The 24928-nt window shown below is 39.6% G+C and overlaps 1 protein-coding gene across 2 annotated transcripts in view; it reads left to right on the plus strand.

Annotated features, from left to right (window-relative positions):
* Positions 1-24928, plus strand: part of BRWD3 (bromodomain and WD repeat domain containing 3) — a 50363-nt gene that overhangs the window by 18411 nt on the left and 7024 nt on the right. For both annotated transcript variants that reach the window (XM_071757977.1, XM_071757978.1), the window contains exons 8-36: positions 575-796; positions 2448-2548; positions 3229-3299; positions 4354-4454; positions 5928-5968; positions 7674-7778; positions 8745-8898; positions 9094-9228; positions 10059-10187; positions 10585-10810; positions 11438-11608; positions 13390-13573; positions 14123-14216; positions 14791-14940; positions 15752-15828; positions 16367-16544; positions 17180-17296; positions 17534-17641; positions 18468-18592; positions 18825-18907; positions 19349-19460; positions 19815-19876; positions 19970-20125; positions 20510-20630; positions 21256-21381; positions 21469-21550; positions 22869-22925; positions 23283-23423; positions 23678-23830. In XM_071757977.1, the coding sequence (XP_071614078.1) occupies positions 575-796; positions 2448-2548; positions 3229-3299; positions 4354-4454; positions 5928-5968; positions 7674-7778; positions 8745-8898; positions 9094-9228; positions 10059-10187; positions 10585-10810; positions 11438-11608; positions 13390-13573; positions 14123-14216; positions 14791-14940; positions 15752-15828; positions 16367-16544; positions 17180-17296; positions 17534-17641; positions 18468-18592; positions 18825-18907; positions 19349-19460; positions 19815-19876; positions 19970-20125; positions 20510-20630; positions 21256-21381; positions 21469-21550; positions 22869-22925; positions 23283-23423; positions 23678-23830 (3582 nt within the window). The remainder of the gene's footprint in view (positions 1-574; positions 797-2447; positions 2549-3228; positions 3300-4353; positions 4455-5927; positions 5969-7673; positions 7779-8744; positions 8899-9093; positions 9229-10058; positions 10188-10584; positions 10811-11437; positions 11609-13389; positions 13574-14122; positions 14217-14790; positions 14941-15751; positions 15829-16366; positions 16545-17179; positions 17297-17533; positions 17642-18467; positions 18593-18824; positions 18908-19348; positions 19461-19814; positions 19877-19969; positions 20126-20509; positions 20631-21255; positions 21382-21468; positions 21551-22868; positions 22926-23282; positions 23424-23677; positions 23831-24928) is intronic.

Consider the following 24928-nt stretch of genomic DNA (forward strand, 5'->3'; position numbering starts at 1 on the left):
CCTTGGGTGCTGTCCTGGAGTGCATCCTCAGTGACCCAGCATTCCAGCTGCAGGGATGTGTGCTTCCTCCCTTTGAGTGGGTCAGCTTTCTCCTCTTAACAAAAATGGAACCTCATGGTACAGCTGCATCACAGCTCTGGGAGCATGGCAGGGGCTCTGGCATCCCTCAGGTGCTTCAGTGCTCTTTTCCTTTAGAGTTTAAGGCTTGTGATCAGTTTGGTTTTCATATTAGCTTGATCCAGCTCACACAGGAAAATGTCTTTTGGTGGCATGTAATGAAACATCTCCTTAAATTTGCCTTAATTATAACCAGACTGGGAGGAGTTGCATTAGCAGCAATAATTGTATCTGTTTATGAAACATATGCCAGTGGCTTCTGGTTTATAAATATCTAAATCCCTGACCCCCAAGATGATTCCAACCTCCCATGGTTGTGTTTCTCTGGAATCCCACCCAAGCTGCTCTTCTGGCAGGCTCAGAGATGCTTCACTTCTTCGTCAGCAGCATCCCTGCCTGTTACCTGCACCCAGTGCTTTATTTAACATAATCTTTTGACATTTCTGTGTGCCACTAGGGGTCAGATGATTGTTTGGTCAAGATCTGGGCTACAGATGATGGGCGCCTGCTCTCCACCCTGCGGGGTCACTCAGCTGAGATCTCAGACATGGCTGTGAACTACGAGAACACTCTGCTTGCTGCAGGCAGCTGTGACAAAGTCGTCCGAGTCTGGTGTCTTCGAACCTGTGCCCCAGTGGCAGTGCTGCAGGGCCATTCAGCTTCCATTACTTCCATACAGGTAAGGAATAAGCTTTGTTTTCTGTTTGTTTGGTTGTTTTGGTTTTGGTTTTTGGGGTTTTTTTTCTTTTTTTAATCCTAAACCCTTTAACTAAAAAAGGTAGTAAGAGATGCGGATGAGCAACCAGGGATAAAATTTATCTTTTAATCTTTGCTTGGCACTGTAGATTTGCCCCATCTCCTCCAGGGGGTTGTTTCTTGGCAAATTCACTCCAGTGCAGTGGCCAATACTGCCTGAGGGGATAATCCTGCTTCTTCCAGCTGCTCTTAACTCTCTGCTCCTATTGCTTCTTCCTTACATCTAAGAAATCCATGGTCATGGAGAGCACCGAATCAACCAGCTGAGCCAGGGAGAAGTGGCTGCTGTCTGTGCTGATGGTCCTTGCTCTGTGACTGACCCAACAGTCATTTGTTCATAGAGAATGTTTATTTTTCAGAGGAATATTGCTATTTACAAGTCCTTCCTCTTCATTTGCCCCTTGTTTTAGGCTGCCCTGTGAGGGCTGATCTGGATGTTGTACATGGACACTGCAGCAGCCACAGTGCAGGGGTCACAAAGAATCTGTGTTTGTGCCCAGGCAGTTTCAGTTGTGTGGCAAGTGCCTGGTGAACAAGAGCAGAGCAGGATAAAAAAAGATGAAACTGCCAGCACTCAGTTCTCTAGTGGTGGCACAGTCAATAATAGGTTATAAGTTGCAGTTTGTTTGTTTGCTTTCTAAAGAAACCCAAGGCACAAAAGCCAGGCAGAAACATCCAACACAAAACTCTAGGATAAAAAAGATAATCCCTGCAATTTGGCAGGTTGGGCACATGGAGAGGAGAGCAAGAAGGGCTGTTTAGCTCAGAATTCCTCTTTTCTGGAGCTTCCAATTTTCTTATCACAGTCTTCTCCAACTTGCCCATTGTCTCTGGGAGTCTCATTTCTCCCCCTCCTGCCTACCCTTCCAGTTTAATTTGATTTTAACTATGTCACAAGTTACTTCAAGGTGATTATTTTGGAGGCATAGTAGCAACCTGTTATTTGTTTTGTCTGTTATTTCTTTATGTTTATATACAATCCTCACAAGGTTTTTGTTGAACTCTGGTATTGTAATAATAATCATAACCAGTCATGGTTTCTCATCAAACAAGGCTTCATTCCTTTATCAGATGCCAAGTAGCCAGAAGATTAAATGTTTTGCAGCAGTTATGAAATCAAGTTATAGACCTCAGGATGAAAAGCTTCCCTGCTCCTCAGAGAGGCAGAGGAGAGGTTCAGAAAGAGGGAAGGAGGGACAGGGGGTCCTACCCCACTGCTGTTCTTTGGGCTGCAGGAATCACTTCTGGTTTTGTTACCTTGTTTGATCCAGTTCTGTCCTAGAAATAAATATTTCCTTGTATTGTTGCTCCCACTGGGGAAGTCTAAGATTTTTTCATTCCTCCAATTTGCAACTTTTGTGTGGTAGAAACAAAGACTTGCTAACCAAAATGCAGCTTTTTTTCCATTCCTCTGCTTTATTTTTGAGGATGTTCAGGTTTGTGTTCATCCTCTCTCCTCCTTAGGAGTAAGCTAATATGTTAATGAGAGAGATTCTCATCAAGGTCCATTTACAAGTTTCCAGCATGGAGGGACAGAAGTTAGCTGCTTTAACTGTTACAACTTTTATTTTTAGTTCTCTCCAGCAAGGAAAGGAACAACGCGATACCTCACTTCTACTGGTGCTGATGGAACAATCTGTTTCTGGCAGTGGCATGCTAACACCATGAAATTTAAGTAAGTAACCCTGTTTGGATAATCATAATTATCTGAAAGAAAGGACAGATTTATTTGGAGCTTTAGCACTGAGAGGAGAGCTGAGATGATTAGGTGAGGGCAAATAAACAAGTTCCTTGGGATGTGTTCTCCCACGGACACGCTGCGCACAAGTGCTGGGGCAGAATGTGGGGCAAGGAGGGTTCTCAGAGGGATTCTCTGCTTTAAAGTCCAGTGAGGAGACAGAGATCAGGGCTGTTATTTCTGGGTTTGGTGCTTTGCAAGCCAGTGTTGTGGAAGAACTTCCAGCTTTTCTGTTTAGGACTAAATCCTTAGCAGATTGTGGAGGCAAAGGGATTTCCGTGCTTTTAATCAGAAGAACAGACATTATATAGATGGCATCAGACCCCTGCTTAGCAGGAACTAAATGCTATGCTGTGCTAAATGGTTTCCAGGTTCTGTGTAAATAGATTAGAATTGAGGAATATAGTCATAAATACTCTTTTCAATGTAGAAAATGAGGTTTTTCTTGCTAAACAAAGAAAGAAAATTATACGGTGAAAAATAAGTTTTAGCAATCTTGGGTTAGAATCCTGAAATGATTCAGGATGAGCATCTATGAGCTGCAGTGCACTATTCTTGTAGAAATGGCATTGGAATAAAGTAATGAAAAGTAAAAATGTTGTTGTTACTGCCCCTAGGGATCGCCCTGTCAAATTTGCAGAGAGGTCCAGGCCTGGTGTTCAGATCTCTTGTTCATCTTTCAGTTCTGGTACGTATGGATTGCAAGGTGTCTGAAATTGTTTGAGCTGCAATTCCTTTGGTGACAGGACTTTTACTTTTTTTCAATACAAATGGTATTAAAGTCTTTTTCAGTTAATTACAGTTAATTGTTTGAAATTTTCCATAGTCAGCATCTGCCTGAAGCAGCTTTTTTCTTTTTTTTCCTATAATTTAAGCTAAAATGTCTCGACCAAGGAAGACTACATTTTCAGTTGTTTTGCACATCAGAACTTTTCCTTTGTAACATCCTTTTAAGCTTTCATGTGGTTAAGTTTTTGAGTAAAAAGTTGCTGAAATCTGGCAGACAGGTGGCCTCTGTTCAGAGGTTCCACAGCTTCCAAATTTGGCTCAGTTCTGGCAGGATCAATTCAGTGTGTTGGAAAATATCAGCCTAACTGACATCCTTTGTGGCCTCTTTGAATTCTCAAAAATAGTGAGCGTTACAAGCAAAATGATGTAATTTCTCATTAACTTCTGCTGTCTGAAATTGAGAGCTGTTACAGGGCCATTTGATCCTTGCCTACATTCCTTTTTTTTGAAGCCAGAAATCCAGAAATTGCCAAAACCCTTTCATTGCTGTGAACTACACAGTAGTGCTCTTTTTGTGCCAGATTGTAAATAGAACAAAATTCAGAAGAAAATAGCTTAATCACTGACTCCCAGTTCAGCAGTAATTTCTCTGATGTGCTTCAAATAGATCTTGAAGATGATCTTAAAGGTTTTGTTTGCTATGTACCAGTGGGGATATTAAATTATTCCCTGTCTAGATGGGGCTTGCTGGATGAATATTGTAACTTGCCATATTCTTTTCCTTGGTCAGCAAGATTTGCAGCTGGAAAATATTGTAGAGCTGATACAGTCTGAGAAATTACAGATCAAAGCAGAGGGTGCCAGAGTTAATTTCTTTATTCCAGGACTTACGTTTTAGTTACATGGAAATTTTTCTTTTTAAACGAGTAGTTTGCTGCTTTGACAATAAAGAAGTAGTTAAAATGCCTTGTCCCTTGGATGGCTTTTCTCACAGAAAACCCTTTTTTTCTTAGGTGGCATGTTCATTGCAACAGGTAGTACTGACCACGTGATCAGAATTTATTATTTGGGCTCTGAATCTCCAGAGAAAATGGCTGAGCTGGAATCTCATACGGTATCAGAAAGCAAATCTTTTTGTTCCCTTTTTAACCTTCTTTCAGGAACTGGGGTTTTGCACATCCTATTCCACTTGCTACCTGTGTTTAGAGCTCAGTTAGCTCTCAACAGTGTGGTTCTGAAATGCCTGGAAATTTGTGCTATGTTTATTTCAAAATTCCTCTGAGGCAGGAGGTGTGGGCTAAATGAGCATCATGTATTTCATTCCCCCAGCAAACTGAGAGATGAGGTGATTTTTTCCCATATTCTTGCAGAAAGTCTTATGTTAGAGGAACTAAAGCAGTTTTCCTGCACAATGGCATTTTCCCATTAAATTTACTGTTCAGTATTTAACTTTGGTTCTGACCACAAATCCACATAATAAGAATGAACAAAGTTAGTTCTGACTTTAGAACAAGCACTCAAACTATGGATCATGATGGTAATTTCAATTATTTAATAAAACAAGCTTAAAGTATCCTTTCTCAGGTGATGCAGAAGGGCTCTGGTAAAAATTAAAACTATTTTCAATATTTGTCCAGTGACTTTCAATGTTAGTTTTCAAGTTTGAGTCACAATAGGTTTTCCTAAACCCTTTAAATGTCACAATTTTAATGAAACCTCATGAAGAAGCTTCACTAAAGTGGTATCAAATCTTTCTTCATTTCTTAGTTGTTACTGAGAGCAGGTGATGATTGCATGATTTATTGTGTGCATGGTAAACAATCTGTCAGGAAGGGAAGCTTGCAGCAACACTGATAGGGCTGTCTCTTGTGAGGAGTTTGGAGCATTTATCTTTGAGCCTTAATAGCCCAGCTGCCCCCCTTAACAATATTTTATGGATTAAGGCTGAGATCTGAATTGCTTCACTGAACCTCAGTGGGAGTCCTGGGTCTCCAAATTGACAAACCTAACAAGTATTTTGGTCACAAAAGTAACAATTTTTGTTCTCTATTCAGCAGTTCAGGTTTGGAATAAACTGCAATTGCTTTAACTTTTGAAAATCTACTCTTGTAATTCAACAGAATGCTTTCAGCCCCACTCCTGAGAAAAAAAAATCCCACTTGGTTATCAGGGTTAGGTTTAGTGGGAATTCCCACCTCAGTGGGAATCAAGATAGCAAGTGCCTGTAGCCATTGCAAGTGTTTAACAAAATAAAAAAACCCAAAACCATGTCTAAAACATAACATTTGTTTCTCAACAATTTAGAAGTGGCAATAAAGCCAAGGTTTGCATTTTTTTTGGGGGGGGGGAATGTGATATATTTTGATGTGCTTTAGTCTCAGGTCTAAAAATTGCAAACAAGCTGTCATAATTTTTTTGTTTGGTTTTTCTTTAAGGGTGACTTTTCTGTTCTTGTAAGACAGGATGTTGTAGGAGATGTATGGGAGGATGCAATTTGCTAAATAGAAGGTCATCATTAAGATGTTTTTGGATGAGTGTTTCAGCTTACAAAGCACTTACTACTGTTTTCCTCTTCTCTCCTGCTTAGGACAAAGTGGTTGCAGTCCAGTTCTGTAACAATGGTGACAGGTGAGTGGCTCTCCTGGGCTTTTAACATGAGAGGTCTTGGTTGTTGCCATCTGTCCAGAACCAGTTACAGAGACACAGTCTGAAGACCTTTGGGTCTTGATCATTTCATTGCTCTTCTTTATAATCCATAATAATTCACTTTCCTCTGATGACATCCCTGACAAATAGGTGTGTTTCTAGGCAAATATATGAATTTATAATTAACTAGTGTTGATGACAGCAGTAATCCAGTGGTCTTAAAATTTATGAGGTGAACCCTTCCAACCTGCAGAGCTTTCAGATTTAATTTAGAACTGTGCTAAGCCAGACTGCTCTCTCTTCTATAGAAATATAAAAGGTGTAAAGGTGCCTATGGGCTTGGCATGTGTCAGACTTCTGGAGCACAGCTGTCTGGAGAGCAGCAGGATGAGCTTTGACTGGTGATCAACATCTTAATGTAAATGGGGTTTTTGCCAGCTTTTCCTCCTGTTCCTTATTTTCCTTGGCTGGAGGTTTAAAGGATGTGAGCAAGCAGGAGACTTCCAAGCAAAACTGTAGCTTTGCCAAGTGGAGCTGCACCTGTACTTGGAGATCTTTGTCATGGAAAATGATGTGGGAATGTCCTGGTATAATTGTTCTAACAGTTTTTCCAAGCAGTGGCAGAGCACAGGTGTCACTGGGGGATTAGGTCACACAGTCCCTGGGAATCATATGTCACAGGGATGCTTTTAGTGGAAAAATCATAGCTTCCTTTTTATTTTAATACGAAGATATAAAAATAAATGTCACAATCAGCATGATGAAAAAATTCAGATCAGGGAAACTGAAAAAGTGAAACAACCACTGATTAAAATAAACCTCCATAAGCTTGCCTTTTGACATATAATCCTCTATATAACAAGAATATGCTTTTAAAGGTGTTGTCTGCCCTGGGAAAAATACGTTACTTGAGGAGTTTCTTTAAAAAATTCTCAGTAGAAGTTATTTCTGTGACAATGGCAGCCAAAGCATTATGATGGAGATAAATGCATTAGTAGGATGCTTGAAATTTTTAAACAAAAAGGGGTATAAAATGAAAACACTCATGTTCAGCTTCCCAGGCAGGGCAGGACTACCTGCTTGTGTTCAGCTTGGGTACTTCCCTTCTCTGTCTTCACCCTTTCCTGGAGTTAATGTATTAGAATTTATGCCAGGCCCCTGGCTTGCAGTTTCTTTTTCTTTGCTGCCCTTATGAACTGCTGCAGAGATTTGCTGATGTTATGAAAAAGGGAATGTGCAGCTTGGTTAAGTTATGACATTGAAGTCATTCCAAGGCCATCTGCAAGCTGTAACCCAACCCAATGAATGTTGTGGGCTAGAAACTTTTTGTACCCTACAATATCTATTGGAAAACTGTAAACTTGCTGCCTTCTAATCAACATCCTCTAGATCAGAGATGCACAAACAATATAAAAAAATAAGTGTAAAAAAAAAGGTGAAATATGTTTTAGCTCCTGTGCTGGTGTGACTGGGAGTGCTCCTGGCTTGCCAGTGGTTTGGAGCTGCCTCTGGCAGGAGTTCCTGGATGCTTTAGGAGCTGTCAAACACACCTATGTTTGGGCATATACAGAGCAAGGCAGCCCATATTCTTGCCACAGGATTTACCATGCCCACACCATTGCTAAGGGTTTATCCTTATTCAGAATTTCATGACTTTTAAAAATTTTTTTCTTTTCCCCCCTACCAGCTTAAGATTTGTCAGTGGAAGCAGAGATGGAACAGCAAGAATATGGCACTATCAGCAGCAGGACTGGAAGAGTGTAGTCCTGGATATGGCTACCAAAATGACAGGGTAAAATAAACCAAACCAGAACACACTTCATAAAACATTTACATGGAAAATAAAATCTTTCCTCATATTGAAAACTATTTAGTTTCATTTTGAGGTAATTTCAGTGTACTGAAAATGCCATGGCTCTGCCTGTTATGTTACACAGTTAAATAGCTCCCAAAAGAAAATATTAATTTACTTTAAAAAAAACAAACCCAAAAGCATTGCCACCTGAGGGCAAATGACAGCGGAAAATTAATGTGATTTGTGACTCAGGTTCTTTCCCTAACAGTTGTTTGTAACCTAATTTTTGGATTTCTTCATTCCAAAGCCTGCATTGGCCTTGTAGAGATTAAGAGTTCTTGTAACATATATCCAGAATGTTTCTTAATGTTGTATTTTGCCTTAAAATTTTGAAGCAAGAGATGAGATACTTCAGTTTGGTTCTCAGGTTCAATTAGTGGTTTGAGTTTCATTTTCCAAGATCCTCAAGTGACTTCTGTAAGTGGCCTTGTAATTGAATATGCACAATAACAAAAAGCAGAGATGGAGAATCCATTAGGCATTTTGCTTTGCAGAATTCTTTATATTTCATGTGGTTACATTTTTAATAAGTTAGCTGTCAAAGTATGATTTGGATTTATTTAGCAGGTTTTTGCTCATTACAGAGTTCACTCATATTGATGGCTGATAAGAAAAATGCCTTGTAGGAAAAACTTAATAGAACTGAATAGCCTCAGAGAAAGATTTGGGATTGGCAAGGTTGGTCACTTAAGAACAGAAGAACAACCTGTCCTTTTTGGAAATAATACTATAAATCTTAGTGGTGCTGAATATTTTCTGTACCTGTTTTTTTTCTCCTCCATTAGCCAGTAGTCGCAGGGGTGGCAGCCACTCTCTCCCTTATTTCATACTGAATTATTGCTCTTAAATGTTTCTGTCTGTATTAACTGATTTATTTCTCCTTTAAATTATTATTTTCCTTAGAAACAATGTAGCATCTGGGGAGGACAAGGTGACTAAGCTGAAGGTGACTATGGTGGCTTGGGATAGATATGATGCCACTGTCATCACTGCAGTCAACAATTTCCTTCTCAAAGTGTGGAACTCATCTACAGGGCAGCTTCTTCATAGCTTATCTGTGAGTAAGCCTCTGACAGAAATGTTGCCTAAGTACAGAGACAGGTTTAGTCTAAAATCCCAAACTGAATCCCAAGCCTGAATGACTGAACTGAGATGTCCTCACACTGAATGCTCACGTTTGGAGTTAAGGCATGGAAAAATGTGACTTTTTTTTCTTTCTTTTTTTTTTTTTTTTATCCTGCTTTCATTGCAGGGTCACGATGATGAAGTTTTTGTTCTGGAGGCCCATCCATTTGACCAAAGGATTGTACTCTCAGCAGGTCATGATGGAAATATTTTTGTTTGGGATATAGACAAAGGAACAAAAATTCGCAATTACTTCAACATGGTAAGGATGGTGAGGGGAGGGAGTGGGGGTTTGTAAGGTGTGATTTAAAAGAGACATAAAGAGATTTAATTGTATACCTGCTGCAAACAACATTACCACGGGATTAGGGGAAAACTTCTACACTTTGAAAACAACCCCCTGTGCTCTTCAGCAAGCAGTATCAAGGCAGGTTTTTGCATATTTCAAGTCCAGAAACAAGTCTGTCATGGGATCTCCTGCATCTGAATATCATTCATGTGCATGGGTGTGCTTATATCATGCAAAAGATGACAGTGACTCCCAGGGCAGAGCAATGAAAGCCAGAAAACCTGTGTGGTTTGCAAGTGTTTGGCAAGAACAATGATGTGTTCTTGCAAAGGGTCTGGTTGGCTCTGTGCTGCTTTTATCTTACTGCACCCAGTGCCAGGTTTGTTGGTTTGGTTCCAGTGGTGAGCAAATGCAGCTGTACTGCTTCAGGAGGTGAGGAGCCTCCTGGCACATGGGGCTGTGAAACCTGCTTCTGTGGAGCCACTGTGTGTCTGAGAGCTTTGGTGCAGGCTTGCCCTCAGTCTGCCATTAACATAAAATGTAGACTTCTAGGTGGCAGTATCAAGAATGTGCATTAAATGCTGTACTGAGATTTCAGGACAAAGAGAAAATGCAAAGCTGTACTGCACTGTTGGGTTTAGCTTTAATAATGAAGTGGGAAAATGGGAGTGTGAGTCAGTCTTGAGTGAGAAATGACACAACATTGGGGTTAAAGACTCTTTAGAGCACAGGTGACACTTTGATAAAAATGCTCATACAAAGAATGCATGATTGTGACAGGAGTGCTCTGTGCTTGTACACAGATTGAGGGCCAAGGCCATGGAGCTGTTTTTGATTGCAAGTTCTCCCCAGATGGACAGCATTTTGCCTGCACAGACTCTCATGGACATCTGCTACTATTTGGTTTTGGATGCAATAAATATTATGAAAAGGTGGGTTGAATGAATTTTAAACTTTTCTATGTCTTGACCTGATTTTGTCTTAGAAGTGTTTGTGTTAGGGTTTATTCCCTAACCCTGCCCCAGGCAAAATAATAATTAGATCATGAAGGGTTGCTGTTCAGCTCAATCACAGATTTAGGCAAGAGAATCTCTAGACAGGGGGGAAAAAAGCATTAACTTCTGTCTGTTCACCTCTGGTATATTTTGCTATTGCATTTTTGCCTTGGTAATGAAATACATTTGTGGTAGGAATCTGTTCTCTGTCATAACATTTCTTCTGTTGATCATAAGTGTGGCAGTGGTGGTTTATGGGCACAGGACCCATTCCAAAGCTGAGAGACAGCTGCAAATGGCCATGGATTCGTTTACTGAATTGCTTTTCCTGCAGATTCCAGATCAGATGTTCTTCCATACGGATTACAGACCACTGATCCGTGATGCAAACAACTATGTGCTGGATGAACAGACCCAACAGGCTCCTCATCTTATGCCTCCACCATTCCTGGTGGATGTGGATGGAAATCCTCATCCCACGAGATTCCAGCGGCTGGTACCAGGGAGGGAAAATTGCAAGGATGAACAACTTATTCCTCAGCTGGGCTATGTAGCTAATGGTATGGTGTCTGAAACTCATGGATAATACATACACTGCAGAGCCTTGAGCAGTAGGATGGTGCTCTAAGGATTTGTTTGTTTCAGTTGTCTCCTGAAACGAGTGGTGTAGAGGTAGAAGAGGAGATGGGGTGGCTTTGTGACTTAAAGGAGGGGCATGGAATCAATTGGACTGGGGGCAAGATGAGGAGACTTCAGTATTCTAAAATCTGGGGGTTAGGAAGCCAGGGGGTTAAAACCAGGCTTAGGAGAGCAGGCTTAAAGACTTGCTCCATAAACCTCTCTAACTATGTCTTCAAGTAAGCAAGCAGGCAGGTAAGAAAGGCATGGAAAGAAATAGCTTTTGTTTTTTAAAACACATTTCTTTTTTTCTGGTGGATATAAACTTCTGCAGAAAGAGATTTTCCATTCTGCCATTTCTAAGGGATTGTGTTTGTATTCTACAGGGGGTCTGCAAGTTTAGGTTCTGATTGTAGCTTCTCTCTTAAACACTGCCTCCATTTGTTACACAAGTGCAGAAGGCCAGCTGCTCATCAGACATTTTGCAGAGCAGGCAAATAATTGTACACAATTTCAAATTTTTTAATTGAACTCATTTTATAAGCAGTTGTTGCTTTGTTCCTGTCAAGGTGATGGTGAAGTTGTTGAACAAGTCATTGGGCAGCAAACTAATGACCAGGATGAGAGTATCCTTGATGGAATGATCAGAGAGCTACAGAGGGAACAAGACCTGAGACTAATTAATGAAGGAGAAACTCTTCCAAACCCTCCACCCAATAGATCCCAGTCTGTTAATGGAGGTAAGTGTCCCTTCTTTACCTCCATCATTTCTTTTCCTAAAGCACAGTAAGGTACTGATCTGAATGTGTTAATGCAAGTTCTGTGACTGTCTCCTTCAGGATGCTTTTACCTTGTTCCTACTGGTAACCTGTGTGGAGCAGCTGCAGGATCTGCTGATGCCAGCAGAGGAATTAAAAGTCTGAAGGTGCAGCTGAGGGCACACAATGGTCTAAACTGGGTTGCATCTGATTTCCTAGAGCTATTAGACTGTAATTATTTCTGTTACAAACCTTTCCTAAAACATAAAGTTCAGTGTGTTGTCTTGATGTCACTTAGTCATTACAGAGATGATACTTTAACTGCTTAATGTCAAGATAACACTGCATAATTAGAGAATGTCAATGGAACACAATGTTGTGACAGACTAATGGCTTCCTGTTGGAGCACAAATGCTAAGGCTGAGCATCAGTGTTTATAAAATAAACATGACTGCTCTGTCTGGCTGCTTCTTTAGAAAGCTTGGGATTAGTCTCTTGGTAAGTGTTCTGCTACTGTGATTTTATTTTTAATACACAAAAGTGATTAAAAATTTAAAACAGACTCAATGAGATGTGAACAGCTGACTATGAGACAGCTGACTGAGAGCAGCTGATGTCAGAGAGCAGATGCTGGGGACTTGTGCTGCAAGTCACCCTCAGCTTTTGGAAATTTTACATCTGTTAGTGAATTAGTTCTGGGTTAAATGACCGGTGGCACACGTTTGAATTAGATTTTTCTGGAGAAGCTCATTAGGATTGCTAGATTTAGGGTTGTGTGTCTTTAAATTCAAGAAGAAAGAGGAAAAACAGTAAAAAAATTCTAAGAGTAGGCTTTTGCTTTGATCTTAATTGGTATTTCCAAGAAAGTGGCCTAGAAGCCAGCTTCAGCTCACAAGAAGTGTTTTCTGCTTCTTGTGATAAGCTGATGTTCTCAGTTTTATTGATAGATCCCTGTGGCTGTGTGAAAGGGAGTTTCCAGATATGAGTGGTAGAGAAATTAATTACCTTCCAGAAGTTGCACTGACCCATGGTTTTGCTACATGAGCTGCCCATTTCTGTGAGTTCATTAATGCATAAGGAGCCTGATATTTAAATAGCCAAGTAATTTTATTTAGGTTTGCACAACCATGAATGCAATTTATTCATGTGGTTAAGTAGATTTAAGCACATGGAATTTGTGTCCCTGCATTCCAACATGATGAGAAAAATTAAGGCAATGAATGCAGTGCTTTTGATATTACCAGTTTTTTTGTCTCACTTTGCTTCCTAAAGTTTCTGTTTCCTGATGGGAAAGCCTAGAGCAGGAGGAGTGCCTGTGGCACAGTGGGACACAGCAGGTAAACATTAAAAATAGAGAAAAAAATTGAGAAACCTTGACCTTGGCAGCAGTCTGTACCTACAGGTGTCAACCTTGTCCCTCCTTGTATCACATAATTTGAGATTCTTGATTTCTGAGCCCACAAACAGTTGACAAGACTTTGATTTGAAGGTCCCTTGAGTGCCTTTAAAACTTTTCTCATAGATTCTATTCTTTGCTTGCCTCAGATAACTTGAAGATAAAGCAAAACCCTAGTGATGTTACAGTAGCATGCACATCTCCAGTACTCCAGTACACAAAAATGTTCACCTGAAGCAAATACAAAGCAATTTAACATTAAATACGTTGTTTATTGCTAGCTTGCTTGTGCAGCTTGAAATTCCAGCTTTTATGGATGGTTTATAGAAGTGGAGAGAAAAAAAAAATAAATCTCTTTCTTCCTTAGCTCTTCGAAGTCCAGGGTTGGATGTCACATCCCCACCCAACGTTGGTCTCCGGAGGAGCGGTCAGATCGAGGGGGTCCGGCAGATGCACCACAATGCTCCCCGAAGCCAAATGGCCACAGAGAGAGATCTCATGGCTTGGAGCAGGAGAGTGGTTGTGAATGAGCTTCCTCCAGGCATCAGCAAGTAAGATGCTAAGTGAGACAGGGGAAAAAAAAAGAAAAAAAAAAAAAAAAAGAAAAAGAAAAAGGAAAATCGGATCGTATAATCTTTAATGATTCTTCCATATCTTGTTACAAGTTTTTAAAAATTGTTTTTCAGAACTGTTTTTTGAAAATCTGGATATAAAACTGTTTGGTTTCAAATCTGGTTATTAGGAGTAGAGTGGTAGCCTCTGGAGAGTTGAGAATGGTAATTCCATCTCTTCACAGCTGAGTCTTTCTTCAGTTGTTCACCTATCGTATTTCTTCTGAAGCTTTAAAAAAAAAAAAAACCAAAAACCCACAAAAATTATTTTAATACATTTCAGTCTTCTTGAAAATAATGAAGCATGCTCAACCGAGAGGTTTGCTTCCTTAACTGGTGATTACAAGAGTGGAGTATACTTGGATGCTGCTAAAAGGACCAATTTCTTCTAGCAAGGGAACCAGGAGTATTTTAGTTTGTGTATTAATGAAACTGTCAAGTTCTGTGGTGATTTATTGAATAAAATGGATGTTTCCTGTGTATAATTAGGGTCCAGGAAGAATGTCGAGCTGCCAAAGGTGAAATTGAAATTAGTTTGTACACTGTTGAAAAGAAGAGAAAGCCCTCCCACACCATGCAGAGGGTGAGTTCATTCAGCAGAAGAGCAAAAAAAAAAAAAACCCAAACCAATTTTTAAAAATTATTTAGAAGATCAGTAGTACTAATTGTTTCTCTGGCTTGCTCTCTTCCAACTGTGACTTGTCTGTCTTTACACTCTAATATGCAAACAGCAGTGGGGAATCTCCATCCTTAAGGCTTCAGTAGTGGGAAGATGCTGGGGTAGGGGAAGAGCAGAGCCCCAGAGGGTGTGCAGTTTGACTTGTGGAAGCTAGGAGAAATCTTAGAGGTACTACCCTTTTTTAAGTGCCTAGCTTTTATTGTATTCAGAGACTGCAGGCATTTTTTTAGGGGGAAGAAAGTACAAATATCTTCCTAACTTCCTTTCTAAGGCAGAATTGATGCTGAACCAAAAAACCCACCTGAAACCCACCTGACATGAAAAGAAAAATCTCTAATTCTAGATTTTCTAGTTGTGGTTTGTAAACGTGATACAAGTTCAGATACAAGTTCACAGTTCAGGCACTTGAACTGTGTCATTCACCATGCAATCTCTAATCTTTTTTTCTTTTTTGGCCTTCTTTTTCCTGTGGTAAAAGAATGATTACCAGCCAGGAGGGGGGAGGTCTCTGAGGAGGAACCAACGCAAGCGGCAGCACGCCTACCAAACCCGCTCCACCATCGAGCACAACCAGCAGGGAGCAAATCAGAATGCACGGGCACGGGAGGAGTCAGAGAGCTCTTCAGAGGTCTGCTGCATCAAATGTTGCTTTTTTTTTCTCCCTCCCTTCCTCACAAATAGGTGGTTTGGCAAGTGGTGTGCTCAGAGCACTGGGACTGCTCAGGCTCCGAGTTTCTGCACCCAGGAAGGAACTCTCGGATCATTGAGGCTTTTGGATTTGTGGGCTCAGTGTAGTAGGCTGATCTTGGAAAGAGAAGGATCATTTACCTCAGTGCCAGTACAGTGTTCAAAACTAACTTAAAACAGGTTGGGTATTGTTGGAAATCTGAGACATTTCCAAGGGAATTTAACTGGGTTGGGTTAAACCACTTGGAAGTTTTGGGGGTTTCGTTCTGCACAGATGTTGTGGGTCACATTCAGTACCTTGAATTCATCTGCATCTGTAGGCTGCTGTGTAAAGAGATTCAGAATTGGTATTAATCATTGATTAATAGGGAAGAACTTACAGTATACCAGATTAAATATAGCTTGTTCTTACTAAGGAAGCATGCAAAGAGACACCAAACTTTGTTTCTTTGTAAATGGCATTGAATGTACATAACAGCAATAAAGCTGCTCACTTGACACTACAATGTATTAATTAGACACTCATTCTATGCTTCTAATACTTAAAAATTCCCATCTCTTTCTATAGAAATCATATAAGCCTAGAGTATAGTATTAATTAAGATGCAGGAAGAAATTGTGGACTTATTTGAAGCTAAACCAGTTCTTAACTACAAAGTTTTCCTCAGGTGAAACAAGCCATACAACTTGCAGAGCAAAAATGGCAGATTTTCAACTTGGCCCCAAAGTGAAACATTTTGTTTTTAATATAGGAAGATGAGACTGTTGGCACAAGTGATGCATCTCTGGATGATCCTGTGGCAGCGTGGCAAAGTGAAAGCAGCTCCAGGTAGCTTTACTGCTCTCTTCATTATTAACATGAGCTGATTATTTCATTTAAGGCAGACATTTACTATGGTGAAGTCAGTGCAGATTTGTTACACCTTGTGGCAGCTTGAAGCAAAGTGTTTAGTATACTTAGTTTAAAACAGTATAAACAGGTTTTTTCCATGAACCCACAAATACTTTTATGGATTTGATTGACTAAGTAATTGTAGTAGTTTTTATCAGAGTATTTAACAGAAAAACAGGGTGAAAATGGAATGCAAGAGAAATACTGGTAGAAAGGCACACTTATCTTCTGTTCATACTGCAGTATTTCCCTGTAGTTTTTGCAGGAGTTTGCAATTAATAAAGTAATTTACTGAAATACACAAATTAGAAGGCACTTAGGTTTTCTTTAAATTCACATGAGGATGGGATTTTGTGCTAATCCTGACATCTGTTCCACATAGCCAGAAGAGGAGGTTGAATGTTTGGACCTTTCACTCCATTGTGTGAAAACTGAAGTGCTGTTTTCTTTCTTACAATTTTTTTATTATCTACAGTGATTCATCAAGTGAATATTCTGACTGGACAGCAGATGCTGGAATTAATCTCCAGCCTCCAAAGAGACAAACCAGGCAGGCAGCTCGGAAAATCTGTAGTAGTTCTGAAGATGAAAATATGAAGGGAACAAAAGGACTGGAGCCAAAACGAAGGAAACTTAAACAGCCTAGAAAAAAGGTCAGCATTTTTCATTTTTTTTAGTCTCTTTTTTACGTTAGGAATATAGATTCTTTTTTTTTTTTTTTTTTTTTTTTTTTTTGAGTGGTTGTTTTCAAAGTAAAATTTTTCACAAACAATTAAATAGCAAGAAAACCTGTGGACAGCACAGTAGTTGCAGTAGTAGTGGTGTCAGGGTAATTTTTTTATTGTTTTGCTGCTGTGTGGTACAGACACACTTCTGTGTTTGATGCAGGTAATTCTCCATTACAGGTGGCATGTTTTCTCACAGGTTTATGCTCTTCACTGCAGATTTACTCCAAGGTGGTGGTGTTGTTAAATTCTAATGCATCTATATACCATCTACATTTTCAGGTTTCTTTTTCCTAATATTTTTTGTAAAGAAGCTTCTTGGAATATTTCTAAGGGAAGAGGTATAACCTCTTGATTTATGAAGGTTTTATTCTTCTATTATATTTATAATGAACATGTCTTCTGCTCTGCTATAAAGCTGAAGTTTTTGGAAGGTTCCAGCCTTTGCTTTGCCTTTACATCTGCAGGAATTGCTGCATGCTCAGTTTGTCATGTTTTGCCATGGTGATTACAGCTTACCCTCTAAATTTCATGTCATGAAATGTCATTTAATGTCATTTCAGAAAGCCAGTGGCCTGCTCTCCATGGAAGGAGAACCCAGTGAGGAGTGGCTTGCTCCTCAGTGGATCTTGGATACCATACCCCGCCGCTCACCTTTTGTCCCCCAGATGGGAGATGAGGTAAGGAGCAGAACAATTCTGAAATTCCAGCCTGGGCTGAGGAGCTTGTGTTGGTCAGGACTGTTACATCCAGCAATATTTTCACTCATTCATGCTTTTGAATTGAAAGAAAGACATGTGCCCTATGTCCTGAATGTGCTTCTGGAAACAAACTGGAAGGGAACTATCAGAAAAAATAAAATAAACTTTTCTTTCTTTTGTTTTTTTTTTCTTTCTTTTTTTTTTTTTTCTTTTAAGATCATATATTTTAGGCAAGGCCACGAAGCTTATGTACGGGCAGTAAGGAAAGCAAAAATTTACAGTATTAACATGCAAAAGCAACCATGGAACAAAATGGAACTCAGGGTAAGTTAAATACTTGAAAGCACTGCATGACTCTGTAATGTTAAATTGATGCTAAAAAAACAGTATGAGAAATAAGAAAAAACCCATTACTTTATAATGTTTATGTCAAAATTAAAATTGTAAATCTTAAAGTTAACTTTTTCATTAGCAAAAAGCCTTTACATGTCTTCAGCTCTTGACAATAAGAAGCCAGAAGGGTATTAAAGCATATGAGAATTTATCTAGTGTGGTATTCTTCCCTGATAGATGAAAGAAAATTTAGAATATTAAATAAAATTTAAAATCAATTAGAATAAGAGTAGTTAAGCACTGTAACAGGCTGCCCAGGGAATTGCTAGTCCTAGGTATTTGCTGATTCCAGCTGTTACCTTCAAAGGCATCACCAGTTTGGAAGAAAAAGGAAGTAGTATTTCACTTAGGACAGGGATCTTAACCACCTGCTGCTGTCTGACAGGGTGTGAAAATAAAAGCTATTGTTGAATTTCCTCTTTAAGAGAAAAAGTTTCCTTTTATTTCCCCTGTATGCTGCTATGCAAGGGTGAGAGGCCCTTTGGTGCCCTTAGCATGGTTAAAACCAGACTGGTTTGTTCCTTAGAAACTTATTACAGAAGTTAAATAATTTATTCACACATCTATGAAGAGAATGAGCATTTTACATCTTTTTCATTTTTTTTTTTTTAAGGTAACTGTGATTGATTTTATTTTACTGATGAAATTGCATGGGCTGTAAAGCAGAAACATATTTGGTTTTTACTAATACATTTAGAACTTTATCATGGCTGTTTTTTTGTTAGCAAGTTATGTATTTTCACTTCTTGATAAATAGGAACAAGAATTTGTGAAGACTGTAGGAATTAAGTATGAAGTTGGGCCTCCCACGCTCTGCTGCTTGAAGCTTGCATTCCTAGATCCAATCACAGGCAAAATGACTGGAGAATCATTTTCCATAAAGTAAGTAACTGAAATGCTGGTGACAATTATTCAAGAGAACTTCTTGCAGTTTAGAAGCTTCACCAAACTTCCTTTCTTTTTTACTCTTGCAAGGCATGATGGTGGCATTTCTTAATTATTCTGCCAAATTTAAAAACAAAATGCTTGGAATTCTGTGTTTGGAGACTATTGTACATGAGGGAATATGTTTTTGGGTAATAGAAGATTTTTTTTTTTTGTCTGTTTCATGAAGGTACCATGATATGCCAGATGTTATTGACTTCCTTGTGCTGCACCAGTTTTATAATGAAGCCAAAGAAAGGAACTGGCAAATAGGTGACTACTTTTTTTTTCCCCCATTTCCCTTTGTTTTCCCAGACTTCTGCAGCTGTTTAATAGGATACAGCATCTCTTTTAAATGATGTAAAGGACTATACCATGTGTAGTGATACTATTGTGGTCATTGGACACTTTATTTAATGTTTGCAATTCCTGTAGCAGAAAAAAAAAAAGAGAAATGAGAGAAAGTTGTGAGAAGGCCTGTGATAGCAGAAGAATGTCCTGTTAGATTGTAATTTGAGGCTTGGAGGCAGCTGTGACTAATTAAGCAGAGATGTTAAAGTTCTCCCTTTAAGGGAAGGGCTCACTGTCTGCAGTGCAAAATTTTAAGAGCCGAAGCAGTGAATTTATGAAAGATGAAGTTGATTCTCTCAAAAGAATTGTTCAGCAGTTGTTTGTGTTGTTGCTGTGCTGAGTGCAATCTTCTCCCTTTTCCAGGGGATAGATTTCGCAGTATAATCGATGACGCTTGGTGGTTTGGAACTGTGGAGAGTCAAGAGCCTTTCCAGGCAGATTATCCAGATAGTTCCTTCCAGTGCTACTCTGTTCAGTGAGTACTTAACACAGCTGTTACCTAGCACACCTCTCACACACCTGCACCTAGACATTTACATGCAACTTAAATGTGTGCCTGAAGAGCTAAGGTCCTGTTTCCCATTTCACAACATCATCAGCCACTTGTATCTAGGTATTAATTTTGAACTTAGTCATAAAAGCCTTCCAGTGTGAGCAGCTGTGCAGTGAATAAATGGGAGGTACAGGAGAAAAATAAGCAGTAGGCACGTAGCCAGTGACATGTCTTGTTTCTAGTAAGCATGACCATTTTCTTCGAAGTCTGGTAGAGAAAAGGTGTCTTGTTATTTTCAGTTCTAACTTAGGCATTTGACTGTATTCTTTTTAATAGCTGGGACAATAATGAAAGAGAGAGGATGAGCCCATGGGACATGGAACCAATTCCAGAAGGAAGTAAGTGTGTGTTGAGCTCATGTCCATATAAAAAACAAACATCTTTTCTTGGCCACTGCTAGTACTTATTGTTGCTGAATTCTTCATCTTTAGCTGCTTATCCAGAGGAGGTTGGTGCTGGAGTTCCTGTGACTCCAGATGAGCTGACAGCTCTTCTCTACAAACCCCAGGAAGGAGAATGGGGGGCCCACTCCAGAGATGAAGAATGTGAACGAGTAATTCGGGGGATTGAGCAACTTCTTTCCCTTGGTATGTTTGAAGAAAAAAGGCAGAAGGGTTCAGAATATCAGTGTGATGGCACATGACTGAAGAGTAGATAGGATGGAGCACTGGAGTTGGTGTGGGGTGCTTGAAATATGCTCAACTAAATCATTGAAAAGAGCCTTTTCAATCCCAAGGGGTCTCCTTTTCAGTTTTATTCCTGTTTTTCTGGGGCTCAAGCTGTTCCCTTTCAAGTTAATGGGGGATCCTGAGTGGGTCATATCTCAATGTGATGTACAAAACATGGAATTAAACCCCTCAAAAAACAGCCAAAAAAAAAAAAACAGCCACTACAAGGCACCTAGTTAACTTACAACTTTCCTCCTGGTATCTTCTGAGGCATCTAAATTCTTTTGATCTTTTGTCTTTCAGACATTTCTAATCCCTTTGCTGTTCCAGTGGACCTTAGTGCCTATCCCATGTATTGCACTGTTGTTGCTTATCCAACTGACCTCACCACAATCAGGAGGAGGCTTGAAAACAGGTTTTATAGGTCAGTTGGTTTGGGTTTTTTGTTTGTCATCTCCGCTTACTACAGCCAAGGACAGGCTTTGTAGCTACATGTTTCTTTGGTGGGCCAACAGCAGATGTTCAGATTCTTTTTTGCCTCGGGCAAAGTGAGTCTTTTGCTAAATAATAATTTCTTTGGGCCACATTGTTGGGGTAAAAGCTGATATATCTGAAACATATTTGCTTCATCTGTATCTACAGCCTTTGAACCAGATGCTTTGCTTGTGTTGCAGTTGCCAGAAGTGGGCTAAATAGTGCTGTAAACTGAAATCTCAATTAACCTGGGGATAAAAAAAAATAGCCTGTTTTTTTTTCTTTTTTTTTTTTTTTTTCCCTCTGAGGACCACTTGAAGGCTTTTTCTAAGTGGGAACAGGCAGCTGTTTCCCTCAGGAGGCTGAATTGCTCTTTTGATTCTGTTCATTGCTGATTTGAAGAGGGACATCTTTCTTCCACAAAGCTGTTGCAGCCTGGCAGGGTGGATCTCTGGCAACTGTTGTATCCCTTAGACTTGGGTTACGTGATTACTTTTTTTACTTCTGAACTCAGAAAGAAATTAACCTATGCTTTCCTCTCCACCCCTCCCCTTATTTATTTACTCTTTTTCCAGGAGAATCTCTGCACTGATGTGGGAGGTACGATACATTGAACATAATGCCAGGACTTTTAACGAGCCAGACAGTCCCATAGTCAAAGCAGCCAAAATTGTAACAGATGTCTTGCTTCGGTTCATTGGGTAGGCACGGTTTTAACTTTGTAGCCCTGACATCCTGAGTTTCTGAGAGATTTGATGTCATATTACGGCTTTGTTGTTGTCCTGCAGGGATCAGAGTTGTACTGATATATTAGAGATATATAACAAGGTGAAAGCAGAAGACCTCAGCAGTACTGATGAAGAAGAGGAGGTAAGACCATTAAGTCTGATCATCAGAACTTCTTGCCTTTTTAAAATTCAGCACCTGGAAGGAGTTCTGAGTAAAGCTTTTTTGTTGAGTTTTTATTTTCAGGGGAGCTGCACTGAGTTTTTTTTAAGATGAGCCTTTTTAGGTCACTTGAGTTGCTCACCTGGGGCAATAAGCTCCTTTAAGTAAGTAAAAATGATTCTTGGAACTGCCTATCTTTAATCTTCTGTCAGTACATGACATTTTGTTGTGTGAGGCAGTATTAGTAAGTAAGGGGAATATGAGCTGGGGCTATTACTCAGTCTGCAAAGCAGGACAACAACTCTCCCTTTGTCTGCCAGGCAGCAGAGCTGGTTTTCTTACATAATTGTGTGTCACTGCCCATCAGTCACACTGTGGAGTGAAATGACAGGTAGAAACCAGCTTAGATATCACTTCCTTGAACTTTTTTTCTCTTCTTACACCTTTCATTTTCTTCCTTCTTCCACTAAATGCAGTTTGTCAACATTTAGTACTGTAGCTTCTGTTGCAAAGAAGTGAACTGTCACCTCCTCCTGTCACCAAGACATACTCTCTTGTTGCAGTTTTGAAATATTTAAGTTAAACCTCATACTGCTCAAACACCTGTATGCTGGTTCTGTTGTCTTGGATTTGTATTGAAACTTAAAGTCAACCCTTCAATGTAATACTTTAACTACTTTTTAATGACAGCATCTATTTTCACAGACTACTAAAAGAGTATTTTGCAGAAAATTAAGGTTTTCCATGACTTAAATAGCACACCTTCCTTTCCCAACTTGACCTTCTTGTGCCAGTTGGGAATCTCATCTATGTTGTGTCAAGAAGTGATCAGAAGTGTTTTGCTTCATGAGTGTAGAAATATTTTTAGTTAGCATAGAAAGCTGTCTCTGAAGGAATTATTGTTGTCATTTCTAAATCTAGATTCTGAAAAGAATATTACAGACACTTAATGTAGGTAAGGCACAACATGAAACCTGAATAAACTCAGTGCAGCTGGTCAGGAAGTGAACATTTAGGTAGAGGAATGAATTTAGCTGAGTCTTCAGGGCCAAATAGAAGTCATTCATGTTTCTCACATGTTTATGTATAATTTCTCTAGAACCAAACTTGGAAAAGGGCTGAAACAGCTTATCTACCTAATTTTTTCCTGGAGTTGTGCAAGTTCTGGTTTGAGACTCGTTTCTGTTTTGCTTGAGCCATTGATTGCATTCGAGTAGTTGAAAATTGTGCTGGTAATTGGCGTCTGGTTTTTAAGCCCTTTATCCATCACGGAGGGTGTAATCGTTGCCTTTGCCTTTAGGTGGCAGAAGTTGATGTAGATTCAGATGCTCCAGGAACTTCCTCTGGCAAAAGACGAGTGAGTAAACATTCCTCCTTGGGCTCACTTGTGAAGGGAGATAGACCCAGGTACTGAAACACTGGTTTAGGTCTGGAAGAGTTGAAATTCGTCACATGTGTGCCTAAGTATTCACTGACCAAGGAAGTCACACTGCAGGGAAGATTCTTCAAAAATTAAGCAATCAGTTTTATTAATTTGATTTGAAAGATGCCTGGAACAGGTTCAGTTTTCAATCAGAACTGGACAAAGGCTGACAAAAATACTGGTTTTAGTTGTGAAAATTTACTTTGAATCATAAAGCTTGTAAATTATTAACCTTAAAGTGAAAAGTCTGAATATTCTGAAAAATAATGAAATGCATCTGGTTCCCTGCAGGTAAGACGACGGATAAAAAGACAGCCCATAAAAGCAAGTCCTGATGCTTGGAAAGAGCAGTGCAAGCAGTTGTTAAACCTCATTTATGAACGAGAGGATTCAGAGCCTTTTAGACAGCCAGTTGATCTCTTCTCCTATCCTGTAAGTACATGTTTCACATTAAAATTTTTAAAAAAGCCTATTCCTCATCCTTTGGCAAAACATCCACGCTGGGTACCTTTCTGACCTCTCCCTTTCTGAGCTGGGACATGCTGTGTTCTGGGTACAGGTGTTTTCAGAGAATTATCTGCAGTAACTCTCAAGGAGAAATTATTCCTTGTTGTGGATGAACACTTAGGTGTGTTTATTGCCATGGGGTTTGTCAGCCTGTGTGATTTTCTTGTGGATTCCTACAGGATTATCGAGATATTGTAGACACTCCTATGGACTTCAGCACTGTGAAAGAAACCTTGGAAGCAGGAAACTACACTAGTCCCTTGGAATTCTACAAAGATATTCGTTTAATATTCTGCAACTCAAAAGCTTACACTCCTAATAAAAAGTCTCGGGTAAGTAATCAAGTTGAATGCCTTCCTTTTTACAAAGGCCCCACCTGAATACAGTGCATGAAATAAGGTCTGGAGCTGGAGACCAAAACCCTGTGAAAGAAAAAGAAGTAGCATGTGTCAATTCTGGGAGCAGTGGTTATAAAATTGCTTTGTTCTGCTCACACAGATCACTTCTGAATTTCATTTTCACCTGTGCTTCCTGAACTTAGAGCTGCTGAGAAATTCTGTGGTTCCTATTGCTACTATTTCTTTAAACATCTGTAGCAGGAAACTGATTGCCAGTTGTTTGATTTTTTTCAGTAATTTATTCCTGCAAATGAGGCTGTCAGCAATTGATAATTGCATGCATATAGAGTAGGATTTTTTTTTTAAATCTACTGTTCATGCAATATTTCTATTGTTGGAGGGGAGGAGATGAGAGCATTATAATACTTATATTTTTTTCTAGTTGGTATGCTTGGCAAGACTTGCACAGTGTTGCCTGTGTTTCTCAGGTACTCATCTTGCTTTTTTCTGCATGCAGGAATAGGAACCTACTTTGGTAGGAAAAAAAAAAGTGCTGTATTGGAGCCTTAAACATGGTATGGAGAGAGGGACAATAGAGATGAAAATGTTTATATACAGATGGGTTTATATGAGCTGGATAAAATGACTACTAAGTGCATGACTGTTAAGAAATGCTTACCAGACCAGTAACTTCTGCTGGCTTTAATAGAAAGGAAACCAGTAGAGGGTTGCAAGAAGAGAGGTGACTTCAGGGATTCTTCTGTGTGCTTGCCACAGGAGTAAATTTGGTGAGATATTTACTGCCAACACATTCCCTGGGAACTTCCCTATGTATTAATAACTGAGCAGTTTGTGAGTCAACTCCCAGATTATTTTAATGGACTAGCCCATCAATATCCATTTGCTTAATTACTGTGAAGTGCCTCAGTGAGATGAGCCTTGCTGGAGGGCTGGGGCTCTCTGCTGGACCTTCTGCCACTGCAGGTTTGTTTGCTGCCAAATCTGTGTAACAGCCTGAGCTTTTCTAGCCCATTTTACCACCTTTGCAGCAGCAAGGAGGGCAGGCTACCAGAGTTAAAGAGAAGGATGTTG

Source organism: Heliangelus exortis, chromosome 14 (assembly GCF_036169615.1).
Source record: "Heliangelus exortis chromosome 14, bHelExo1.hap1, whole genome shotgun sequence".
Classification (NCBI taxonomy): Eukaryota; Metazoa; Chordata; class Aves; order Apodiformes; family Trochilidae; genus Heliangelus; species Heliangelus exortis.